This window comes from Pundamilia nyererei, unplaced genomic scaffold, assembly GCF_000239375.1.
Source record: "Pundamilia nyererei isolate P.nyererei 1_Seehausen unplaced genomic scaffold, PunNye1.0 scaffold00446, whole genome shotgun sequence".
NCBI lineage: Eukaryota > Metazoa > Chordata > Actinopteri > Cichliformes > Cichlidae > Pundamilia > Pundamilia nyererei.
In genome coordinates, this window is record NW_005187847.1 from 222300 (window position 1) to 235563 (window position 13264).

Consider the following 13264-nt stretch of genomic DNA (forward strand, 5'->3'; position numbering starts at 1 on the left):
TAAACGTCTGTTAATATATTAACACAACATTGATATTACATTAATATATCATGTATAATAACATGATGATAGCAAATATGAAAACAGTAAGTTAGTGTGCATGTCTTGTTTTTGTGTGCTTCACTGCTAGTGCAGACTCTCTCCACATGTGTACAGATTTTCCTGTTTTAATGTTAATTAATTCGTTAAAAACTACAGAACACAAATTATGGATTAGTTCACTTGATGATAAATTTTCTCAGTTTAAATGAACAGAAAACTTAGATCATTGTCTTCGGCCCTAGTGACCATTACGACCTTGGCCCCTTAGAAAACTATCAAAAAATCTTTTGCGAGAAATTTAGGTGTGATTTTTGATAGTAAATGGTAAATGGCCTGTATTTGTATAGCGCTTTACTAGTCCCTAAGGACCCCAAAGCGCTTTACACAACCAGTCATCCACCCATTCACACACACATTCACACACTGTAATTTAACATTCATAACACACTAGTAATTTAACATTCGATAAACAGATAAATAATGTGATCAAGCTTCTTTCACCTCCACCTACTTGCAAAGGTGAAGACAATTTTCTGTTTCAGAGACATTGAGAAAGCAATCCATGCCTTTATTTCATCTCACCTCGACTTCTGCAACAGCCTCTACTCTGGCGTCACTTCGTCATCCATTGGCCGACTACAGCTGGTTCAAAATGCTGCGGCAAGGCTCCTGACTGTCACGCGCAAGCAAGAGCACATATCCCCTATATCTGCCTTGCTACACTGGCTGCCAGTTAGTTTTCGAATTAATTTTAAGATCTTGACACTTGTTTTTAAAACATTGCATGGATTAGCTCCTATATATCTTTCTGATCTTCTAAATTTGTATACTCTGGTGAGAGCTTAGAGGTCTGGGGACCAGATGCTTCTAGTTGTCCCTAGGTCTAGATTAAAATACAGAGGAGATCGGGCTTTTACTGTGACTGCTCCAAAACTGTGGAATAAACTGCCTTTACATATCAGGGCCTTTCCAACACTGGATCCTTTTAAAACTCGTCTAAAGACCCATTTTTACTCCTTGGCTTTTAAGTCGGTATGAGTCTGCCATTATTTTATTCTTATTATTTTCTTATCCTTGATTTTACTTTCCTTTTAAGTTTTACCCAATCATTCTATTGTACAGTAATTTGGTCAACAGTTGTTGTTTTTAAAAGTGCTATATAAATAAAATTGATGTGATTTGAGTTTATATTATTGCCGTTTTTTGTGATATGACTTATATAAAATCCACTCTAATGTGCCAACAGATTGAAGCAGGAATTTTTAACAGGACAACCATTCACTGTCACATTCACACCTGTGGGAAATTTGTATATTAACACGATGATAGCAAATATGAAAACAGTAAGTTAGTGTGCATGTCTTGTTTTTGTGTGCTTCACTGCTGGTGCAGACTCTCTCCACATGTGTGCAGATTTTCCTGTTTTAATGTAAATTAATTAAAAAAAAAAACAAAAAACACAAAATTATGGATTAGTTCACTTGATGATATTACTGCCGTTTTTTGTGATGTGATTGATATAAAATCCACTCTAATGTGCCAACAGAATGAAGCAGGAATTTTTAACTGTTTCTCTCCATCCATGAATTCCATTTCGGGGGGGCTGGAGTCTATCCCAGCTGTCTTAGTGCAAGAGGTGGGGTACGCCCTGGACAGGTCGCCAGTCTGTTACAGCAGCAGTCCCCAACCTTTTTTGCGCCACAGACCGGTTTATGCCTGACAATATTTTCACGGACCAGCTTTTAAGGTGTCGCAGATAAATACAACAAAATAAAACTAGTACCGGTACAGAAAAAAAGACGATTTATTCATAACACACGTGAAAAGACCCAGGAAAACAGAGTTAACGATAAAAACGATAACAAAATAACGCTAAAAACTAATAAAAACCCTGAAAACTATACATTTCACACCTGAGCCTCAACTCTCGCGGCCCGGTACCATACGACTCACGGTCCGTGGCCCGGGGGTTGGAGACTGCTGTGTTACAGGACAACCATTCACACTCACATTCGCACCTATGGGAAATTTAGAAACTGCATGTGTTTGGACTATGGGAGGACCTGAGAGAACCTACGCAAACCCAGGGAGAACATGCAAACTCTTTTGAAATTAATCATCTTAATTTCATCACCTGTGGAGGAGATACATGAGAAACATAAAATTACAGAAATGCACAAAATTAATAACTTAACATTTAAAGTCATTTAAAGTCTCAGGATGTCTCATCTGTTCGGTCTGACCAGATAAAAAATATCAAAAACCTTCACAACTTAAATCTTCAGTGAACTGAGCTCATATAGGTCCACTTAGCCCACATTTCCCATTATGCTTTGCAGGGATTATGATGGGACTGTAATGTGTCCATTCAGAGCAGCTTAAAGATCTGAACATCACCTCAATGCTGTTAGTGTGACACACCGAATAATTACAAAAGCCTTCGTGTTTCCTGAACAGCAGCAATCAGAGCTGAGAGTGAAACTGAGAAACGCAACTTCAGTGTGACTGAACATGAACTGCATGAGCCAAAGTCCTTCAGCTGCTTTAACCTCTGGACTCGGGTCGCGTTAATCTGTGATATGCAGGCGAGCTGTGATGGGCTCGAGTGTCTGCGTCTCTTTATCTGTGGCAGTCGAGGCTCCTCTGCCTCCAAATAGAAACCCAAGTCTCTGGAATCAGTTTTTATCTGCAGCATGAGGACGAACGGCCGGCTGGCAGCAGCACGAGGACTCGCTCTGAACCTCAGTGATCTTTAAAATGAACAGATTAATAATCCTTCTGAAACTTCTGAACCAGAGGAAACCCAACAGGAATCATATCCGACTTGTTTTTCCCAAAGTGAGGTCCTGAAACTGAGTTTGTTTCAGAGCTACGGAGGGTTGTAAAGGACAACACTCACACTGCAGGAAGAGACAAGGGCTTTAAATGTTTTACAAAGGTTGTTTGAATGTATGTGTGTACTGGAACACTGAGACTGAGCAGCGTTCATGATGTTTAAATCCACAGTTTCAGCTGAAAGAGGAAGAATAAAAATGAAAACAGCTTGTTGTGCTGAAAAACCCAGTGCTGAAAAATGAAGCCAGTTAAAACCACTTTGAGCCACTGAGCATATAAACTTTGGATGCTTTTAATCAAATCTGAACATTTCTAACTTTTATTTGTCTAAAAGTGATAAAACGTTAAACTCCAAAGACTCTGATTTTTAGTTTTAGGTACAGAACTTACCACATAGTCTGCAAAGAGGGAGGCCTTTTAATTATGATTCAGCATCTCTGAGAACATCATCAGTGCAGCAGATTTGCACGTGGATGTTCAAAACTGCATTTTACACCCAAGACTAAATCCGAGGAACAGAAACCAGAACCTGCATTTAGAGACCAGGATCATCTTCTGCCTGTGATTACCTGTGTATACCACACTTGCACACACCCGAAAGTATGAAGATATTAAACTGGCTTCATGAAATATAGTTAGTGTCAACAAAAGGAAACAACCAGAATTTAAAAAGAAACAGTTGAAGTGAAGAAAGCAGCGTGATACACACACACACACACACACACACACACACACACACACACACACACACACACACACACACACACACACACACACGTGGATGATCTGATAGGCTGATTCCGTTCTCTCAGAGCTGGTTGGGGTCCTGCAGGTCTCTGAGCTCAGACACACACCTGTAAATCAATCAGCGCAGACTTTTGTCTTTGGAATAGGAGCTAATCACTGAGTAAGCGAGTGGCTCCCTTATTCTCTCATGAGGAGCACGTCAAAAGGTTTTTAACCCTGAGAGCAGGGCACCAGGCTTGAGCAACTGGGAAGTATTTCAGGACTCTGTGGCCATTTGGCTGTTGTTTAAATAAAAATCTTGGACTTTATTTCTTTTTTAGTAATAAAAAAGCTGAATGAAACCACTCAAAGCAAAACAGAGTGATGAGCTGTTATCTTTTTAATTAAAGCAACAATCTTTGTAATTTCTCATTTTGATTCTTGTTATGATGTTTTAAAGTAACTGGATTAACACGCATGCCATGTCCCCGTTTTAAATTTAGAAATCCAGATTTTCCACCTGAAGAGGTAACATCAGTAACAGGTCAAATTTGGACTTTGTGAGGGAGCAACCGGACGTTTGGCTGCAATGGCATTTTCTCTGTGTCAGGATCCATTTTAGCTTCAATAAAAATATTTATAGGACTCAACAAAGAGACAAACGGAAAAAGACAAAAAGGTTAAATAAAAAAATTTAATCTGCATCTTTTGTGCAAAGTCACATTGAAACTGTGCAAAGCTTCAAAATAAACCGATCGACGGGAGGAAGAGCTCATCATCATCATCCTCACGGGGTAAAACTTTTTCCCAATGAAGAGCTTTAAATCCAGAGCTGACCCTCTGCTGATCTCTGCTGAGCAGCATTGATCAATTTATTGGTTGTTTATTGGCTCTGATACAGAGAGAAACTTCTTGAAGCCAGAGGATCATCTCCGGCTCTGCTGAAACGAACGTGTCTGTTTTCACTTGTTTGTTTGAAGCTGTTCTGCACCCACAGCTCTGAGCTGATCATTATTATTGATCTGTGATTTAAAGGTTTGACGTCGGCTGTAAAATTACTGAAATGCTGTATAAACTAGGATCTTTGAAAACATGAAGGAGCCTGAAATGTTCTAAAGTTTAAATTCTCCATTTTAAAAAACACTCGCCCCAGAGTAGCACCAACAGCTGTTCAGCAAGTCTGGCCAATCAGAGATGAGCTGATGCGCAACCGAGCCACAATAAGAGTCTCCCAGCTGAGTCTCAGATGTCTTCGGAGGAATCAGGGTTGGGTTCGGGCGAGCCTCTTCAGATGGGTCTCGGGTGTTCAGCAGAGTGACATGCGTTTGCGGTACTGCTCCACCAGAGGAACGAGGCAGCGTGGTGAGCCGGCCTGCAGCATGAATGGGTGCTCCAGCAGGTCGGCGGCGCTGCTCCTCTGCAGCGTGTCACGGGTCAACATGCAGCCCAGGAAGTCCTTCAACACGGGAGACACCTGGAGACAAACACAGTGACATCATCAACGACTGTCAGGATGAATGATTACATCATCATCAAATGCTACAACTAATCTGGGCCCACGACCCACAACCAGCATATCGTTAGCTTCATAGCATAAGTGCCTAAGTCATTTTTTTGTGATGACATAGGCAGACGGACAGGATGATGCAGCAGTGGTAGGGGAGTAAAGTTAGGCAAAAATCTCAATTTGACCAAAAAATGACTTAGGCACTTATGCTATGAAGCTAACGATATTAGCATTTTAGTAACTGATGTTCAGAAAAAATCTGATTTTGTGTTTTCAGATTTAACTTACATGAGAACAAAGATGTGACAGATAAAATTTAGAAGGACCCTTATATGTATGTCTGTTGGTCCTCAAAGCATGTTCAGGTCTCGGGTCCTCACTCCATATAAAAATAAAACTAAGTGTGTGTGTGTGTGTGTGTGTCTGACCCGCTGGACGTTCTTGACACTTGGCACTGCTTCGTCTCGCAGCTTCTTCATTGCAGTGATGGGCGTGTCACTGAAATACGGTGGCTCTCCATCAACCATCTCCACCACCATGATTCCCAGAGACCAGATGTCCACCTGAAAACAGGAAATGGTCAGACCTCAAAGGCATGCTTTTAATTTGTGCATGTGAATGGGTGGATGACTGAATGTAGTGTAAAGTGCTTTGGGGTCCATAGGGACTAAGTAAAGCGCTATACAAATACAGGCCTTTTTTTTTTTACCATTTTAATTTGAAATAAGACCTAGAAACGTAACTATTTGATGTTTTTCTTAGTTTTCATGTGAAACTGTGATTGGTTACTGAGAACTGTGAATATCAGTTACTGTAAATATAAATGTGATATTTGTTTAACCTTGTTCAAACTGAGGTTTGGACTTTTGTTTAACTCTAAGACTTATCCTAAGACTTGTCCAGCTTTTTTCCACCGGTTTAATTGACTCATTAAATTATTTGGCAGGAACATCCTTCATGTGCTGTCTTTACCTCGGTGCCATATGGCATTTTGGCGATCACCTCAGGAGCCATCCAGTATGGGGTCCCGACCAGAGACTTTCTCTTTGGGACTTCTTTGCTGATCTGAGCGCAGAAACCAAAGTCGGACAGTTTGATCTGCAGCAGGATCCAAGAAGGAATTTCATAGATTTACTAACAGAAAACCTCTGAGAATGCTTTTCCAGCTGTTTGTGTGACCGATACTCAGCAGTATTTCAGTCATATCTGACTGAGGCTTGATTAGTTACTGTTATCAGGATCTGAATACTTTATTAATCCCAGAGGAAATGATGTGGTCACAGTTTCTCCAAGACAGCAAGGACATAACTAACAAGTTAAAGGTCATGAAATAATGCAAAATATTACATTACCAAATAGCTCTAATATACACAAAATTAAATATAGACAGAGTTCAAGTTGAGGTGTCCCTCATACTGGCGGTTATTTTCTCTGCAGAGGGTGTGCAGGTATTGGACTGTGTGCGGTGCTTTAGATGGAGGAGTTGTACAGAGATATCCACAGGCAGGAATGATTTCCTGTGTCGTTCAGTGGTGCATTATGGGTAAACTCAAGTCTCTCACTGAGGATGCTACTGTGACTGGCCAGTGCATTATGGAGTGGCTGGGAGGTGCTTTCCAGGACTGTCCTTTAAGTGGACATGAAACACCACATGTATAATGTACACCACTGAGCCTTGCTCTCATACATTGCCAAATGTAACTTTATCTGTGAAGCTGAATTTAAGGTATACATGTTTAACTTTAGAATGTGTTTAGCGCCATCTTCTGTCAGTACAGAATATGATGTCACTAGGTTGGTTGCAGCTAATAGACTCACATTAGTTTATGTTAGCTAACTAGTGACAGAACTGATAACTCAGAGGAAAATAAGGACACTGAAACTAAAAATCAGTCAGCAGCAGTTTTGTGCTGACGTCAGCTGATTGCACAGCGCGGTACACCTGTCTAGAAGAGGAAACGAGACGAGTGTCGGATTCCAGATTGTCCGTCTGGTAACTTAAACAGGTTCTCCTCCACCCTGTCCTTATTAATAAAGTGTTCTGCAACCTCTGACAACCAACAAGTGGATTTCCTATTTCATTGCAGCTAGCCAAACAACAAAGAACCGCTGACTGCTGATAACACAGAGAGTGAAAGTGGACAGTATATCATTGTTTTTACCATAAACTCATTGTTGAAGCCAGGGGCTGCACAAAAATAACCCTTAGACTCTGAACATGTTCCAAAAAATTTTAACTTCCAGCTTGAATCCAGCTTCACAGTTACATCAGGGACAGTTGACATCAGGGCTTCATGATTTAGACTGGCTTTTATAATATAATGTTTCATGGCCATTTTAACTTGGATAACACATTTTATTGGCCTTGCAGATCAGTTTATTGAGTTTGTTGGCATTTGAGTTTTGACTAACTAATAACATAAATAATCTGGAAAAAAGATGCCAGATCCTCGTTATCAGCAGAAGTTGTTTTCCTTACTGTAAAGTAGTACTGGCAGTCATACAAACTCTAATGGAAACGATTAGAAACCTCTTATCAATCAGACAAAGACAGACATATATTGGTACATGTCTATCTTTGAGATTATAAATGGTCTTTAATTATTTTAGTATTTTTTAGTATTTATAATTTATAAAATTTATAATATTTTAGAAATAAAAACTCACAAACACTCAGCTTTGCCTAACTGTAATGTCAAACTTTAAAAAGATAGAGATGGTCGTCATTAGGCATTTTTGGGTTTAGGGTACTCATTATGTGAAAAACACAAGTTTGTGTGAATTCTCTGTATCTGTTGATAATCCAGGTTTAATTTTTAAGAAGTTCTGTAAATGTCAAAGATGTGTCACAAAGAAGAAGAAGGGTGTTACCCTCCCGTCCAGGGTGAGCAGGATGGAGTCGCTCTTGATGTCTCGGTGGATCACACCCTGAGAGTGCAGGTAAGACAGCGCCCGCAGGACCCCTTCACAGACTGTCGCTATCTGCTCCTCGTTCAACCTGAACCACGCAGAAACATCATCGTAAATGGCCTGTATTTGTATAGCGCTTTACTTAGTCCCTAAGGACCCCAAAGCGCTTTACACTACATTCAGTCATCCACACACTGGTGATGGCAAGCTACATTGTTGCCACAGCTGCCCTGGGGTGCACTGACAGAGGCGAGGCTGCCGGACACTGGCGCCACCAGGCCCTCTGACCACCACCAGTAGGTGGGAACGGGTGAAGTGTCTTGCCCAAGGACACAACGACCGAGACTGTCAAAGCCGGGGCTCGAACCAGCAACCTTATGATTACAAGACGAACTGCCAACTCTTGAGCCACGATCGCCCCATGAACACAGAGATCATCTCCCAGACGACACACCTGAGAGACTTCCAGCTCACCTGGTCTCACTGACGATGTGGGTTAGAGCGCCACCTTGCAGGTACTCCATGATGACCCACAGCTCATCCTCCACTAGAGCGCTACGGTACATTTCCACCACATTCTGGTGCCGGTAGTCCCTCATGATCACCACCTGAGACATATGAAATGAAGATCAGTCAAACTGCAAACAGGTAGATCTTCACCCACCTCACCACACCTGTACCTCATTAAAGAGCAGCTCTCGCCGTTGCTGCTTCCTGAGGTCCATCATCTTCACAGCCACCTGTCTCCCGCTGTACTTTTCCCGGGCGATGCAAACCACGCCTGTGGACCCCTCTCCAATCTTCACAAAGTTCTCCAAAGTCATCCTCGGGTCGCCAGGGTCCACCACCATCTGTAGTGCCTCCTTGAACTGCTCATGGGTCACCTTTGGAGGACCGCCATCGGACCCCGCCTGCTGGTTGGAGGCGACTGCGTGACCTGGGGAGCCGGTTGGGGGAGAGTGGGGCTGGGAGGGGCTGTCCTCAGTTGTTAAGTTTGGAGATTTGATAGGAGCATTAAAGGCAGAGGATGGGCGAGGCAGCCTCTGAAATACAGCTCTACCTGTGATGATGGGACTGCTGGTGCTGTTAGGAGGAGGCAGGAGGCGGGAGGAGGGTGAGGCCAGCTGATGGAGAAAAAGAAGAGACACTGAGTTAAAGCTTCAGGTGTTTCCCCTTTTTATGCTACTCTGTGCTAGCGGTTTCTTCCTGTTCAGGTCAGGCTATGCTAGCTATTTACATTTCTATAGTCTGTATTTATCCTAAGCTAATATATCTGCATTTTGTATCGAGCCATTTCCTATACTTGTTCTAATCAGATGTGTTGATGTTAGCTTGTGTAGCTTCACATGGTTTGGTCTGTCCTCAGCAGACTCATTCTAATGAATTTGTTAAAATGGTGGAAGTGATCCAAACACTGAGTTTCACCTGGAGGTCGTAGGACGAATGCGGTCTTCTTGAATTTTCTCTGGATGAGAACAGCAGGTCAGGCAGGTGACCCACAGCTGGTCTTAGCCTCACCTGGTGCCTATTGGTCTCCACAGTGTAGGAAGCTGTCCTATTTCTTAGTTCCGCCCCCTCACTGCGGGCGTACAGTCCACTTGGTTCACCTGTCCTCTGAGGTTTGTCTAGTTTAAGGGGTGTGGTTTCAGACGAGGAATCCACCTGGCAGGTAGACTTGGCTCTCTGCAGGGCCCCATTCAGTTTGGGGCTGCTGCTGTCGCTGCGCACCTGTCGTATCCGGTCCTGCCAGTAGGTAGAGCTCCCACCACTTTTCACACTGCCGCCGCGGTGACCTAGCTCCTCGTACTGGTACGACTCGTCCTCGGCCAGTTCTCCCAGCCGGCCCATCGATCGGGCACGTTTCCGTGCCGACGGACTGCTCCGGCGCAGAGAGTTGGAACTGCTGACCGACATACGAGTCAACTCAGAGATCACATGACTGATGTAGTCTCCATGGCCGATGAAGCTGCCGCGAACGATGGTCTGCAGAAGAAACCAAAACAAATCAAAGCAACTCCAACGGCTCAGAGCACCACCACACTGCTGCACTACCCTTATAGACTTCCTCACAGGACCACACGTCCTCTCTTAGCAGCAAATCATCTGCTTTCCCTGATCCACAAAGACTCAGTGAAGCTCCTCCTGACCTTCTCCATCGACCCTCTCAGAGCAAACATCACATGTGCAGAGCTCTTCCTCAGCATGAATGCACACTGCTGCTTGTTCACCTATCGATTTAACCTTGGACACCTCGTTCCTGTGTCTTCATGGTATCATCGGCTTCATCCCTCTGTACTGCACATCACCATGTTCTCAGACCCGGTAGATTTGTTCTTCATTTTCATCATCCTCTCACCACCCACCGCCCTCTCCTAGACCTCCCCATACCTGCACAGGTGCGTCATTTGCCTGCCTTTGCTTCCTCCTTTCTAATCCTCTGCACTTCCTGAGGTCCTCACTAACTGTCCATCTGTCCTTCTCTCTCTCATTTTCTACATTGATCAGCTCAGAGTCCTTCTTCCATTTTCTCGTCACAGTGTCTTCAATCGTTAGCACATTTCTGCTCTTACTCACTCTGTCTTCCTTACATACAGCTCACTATAAGCCCATTCTTTTTTCTCTTTGCTGTACATCTGCCTACTTCCTTCATCTCTCTGACTGTCCCCCTTTTACTTTGCTAATATCTTCTTTTGAATACCTTCTGTACTTCCTTATTCCATCACCTAGTCTCCTCATCCTCTTTCCTCAGTCCAGATACACAAACACCTTCTTGGTACTCTCACATCATCCGAAACTCTCTTGGTAGTAGGACAGGGAACTCATCCCTGAACTCTGAGCACTATACTACAGCTACTAGTACTGCTGCTGCTGCTGCCACTACTACTACTGCGACTACTAGTACAAATATTAATGATAATAATAAAAATGATAATAATAATAATAATGATAATAATAATAATAATAATACCATGACCCTTAAATCTGTAAGATATCTGAGGTGATCTCCAGAAGAAAAACAAATAAAAATTATTGTTTGGATACATAAAAAAGAATGATTTCAACCAAAATCATCTGCTGAAGCATTTTTCAACTTTTCATATCATTATTATTATTATTCTTATTATTACTAGTAGCAGTAGTAGTATTTTTGGTTTGAAAATATGAAATGCCATTTAACATCAATGTTTAATAATCAACTAAATAAATAGATGAGAAAGTGATGTTGTGAGCCTGCCCTTTAAGCCAGCGGTCTCCAACCTGTTTTGAGCCACGGACCAGTTTATGCCTGACAATATTTTCACGGACCGGCCTTTAAGGTGTCGCGGATAAATACAACAAAATAAAACTAGTACCGGTACCGAAAAAAAGAAGATTTATTCATAACACACATGAAAAGACCCAGGAAAACCGAGTTAACGATAAAAATGATGACAAAATAACGCTGAAAACCGATAAAAACCCTGAAAACCATACATTTCAGACCTGAGCCTCAACTCTCGCGGCCCGGTACCACACGACTCACGGACCGGTACCAGTCCGAGGCCCGGGGGTTGGGGACCACTGCTTTAAGCGATCGTGGTTCAAGAGTTGGGAGTTCGCCTTGTAATCGGAAGGTTGCCGGTTCGAGCCCCAGCTTGGACAGTCTCAGTCGTTGTGTCCTTGGGCAAGACACTTAACCCGTTTCCTACTGTTGGTGGTCAGAGTGCCTGGTGGCGCCAGTGTTCGGCAGCCTGTGTCAGTGCGCCCCAGGGTGGCTGTGACTGCAATGTAGCTTGCCATCACCAGTGTGTGAATGTGTGCGTGAATGGGTGGATGACAGGTTGTGTAAAGCGCTTTGGGGTCCTTAGGGACTAGAAAAGCGCTATACAAATACAGGCCATTTACCATTTAAACCTTTTAAAATGGGTGAGTACACAGTTGCTCACCTGTTTATGTATTGATGTTTTCATGTATGCATCAGCATCATTTTAACAAGAAGTTTTACCTACCAGAGAACAAAAACAATGACTGACGATGTCATGTTTACATTAGTTTTACTGGTTTACCAGGTGAGCTTAGCGTGAACTGCGGGTGATACAGGTATATAATATATGAGTACTCGCTGATGAACTACAGCTACAATATTAAAGAAGAAAAAACTCCAAGTACTCCAGAGTTTTGAGTTGGTACTAATCAAATTGAACTAAAGATTAAACACCTTGTTTCAGACTGCTGCTGCAGACAGAAGGAATGAGGAAGTTTATTCTGGGATTTAGAGTTTGTGTTTGTGGTGCAGCTGAAAGATTCAGATTCCTTTGTTTTAAATGCCGTCGGCTGTCAGCCATATGGCATATAGTCTCCTGCTCATCCCACTGAGCTAAACCGGTGCCCGAGGAAGTATTGATACAGTAAAGACGTTTTTACATGGTGATCCATGACGAGGAAGCACAGTCACTGTGAAGGACCCGACTCTAGGAAAGTTCCTGAAGGTACTTCAGATTGGTTCTGATCTATGCAGAAAGCTGTGATTGTTGTTAATGTCGCTGTTCATCAATAAATCAGCTTCTTCATCAGCTTTCTGATGTTCAATGAGACGCACCGCTTGGACCAGCGCACGCAAATACGCAATCAATACATTCGACTGATCCGTCATCATGCTGGCGTTGGTACCTGATCATCAGACACAGGTCCATTACATTTACAGCAGCCTTGAGAGATTATTGAAATGATCCATCCCACCTTTTTGGGTCCTAGTTCAACATTGGTGATCCTGGAGGGGTCCACCAGGGGGCGTGGCCTCTTCAGCGTGTCGATGACGCTCTGCCACTGCGGCGGCAGCCCCACGTAGCATCCCGAGGTGACATCAAACGACGTGTGGACGCGGTGCTGGAAGTCCTGTGGCGCCGAGATCTCCAGCCTGTGCTTCTTCTTCCTGCGTTGGAACATCAGCACGGAGGCGTAGAGGCAGAGGCACAAGCCGGGTAGTGAGAGCTGAGGGAAACAACAACAACAATACTGGCAATCAGACGGCGACATGATGGACATCTTGCAAACATTCACACTCAGGGAGTCAGAGCACTGACAGCACCTCTTCCGGCTCAGGTGAGTTACCTGAGCAGAGTCACATGACCTCACCCTCCCTCTCAGAAACCGACCAAACAGCCCAGGTGACAATCTCACCTGGCTGCATGAGTAAAAGGGCGCTGACCTGAAACTGACTCTGAGTCACTCTGCAGCTTCGATTTGCTGAAACTTTATTCAGAA

The 13264-nt window shown here is 43.2% G+C and overlaps 1 protein-coding gene across 2 annotated transcripts; it reads right to left on the minus strand.

Annotated features, from left to right (window-relative positions):
- Nucleotides 1-4279: 4279 nt before the first annotated feature.
- LOC102216112 (serine/threonine-protein kinase PAK 6-like) lies at nt 4280-13057 on the minus strand. 2 transcript variants are annotated; one of them, XM_005753645.2, is made up of 8 exons: nt 12740-13057; nt 9446-10003; nt 8701-9144; nt 8495-8628; nt 7982-8108; nt 6083-6175; nt 5539-5673; nt 4280-5077 (listed from the first exon to the last, which is right to left on the minus strand). In XM_005753645.2, the coding sequence occupies exons 1-8, from the start codon at nt 13043-13045 to the stop codon at nt 4910-4912; spliced, it is 1965 nt and encodes a 654-aa protein (XP_005753702.1). In that variant the 5' UTR covers nt 13046-13057; the 3' UTR covers nt 4280-4909. The 2 variants fall into 2 exon arrangements, with proteins under 2 accessions (XP_005753702.1, XP_005753701.1); XM_005753644.2 differs by having other exon boundaries at nt 6083-6208.
- Nucleotides 13058-13264: the final 207 nt, after the last annotated feature.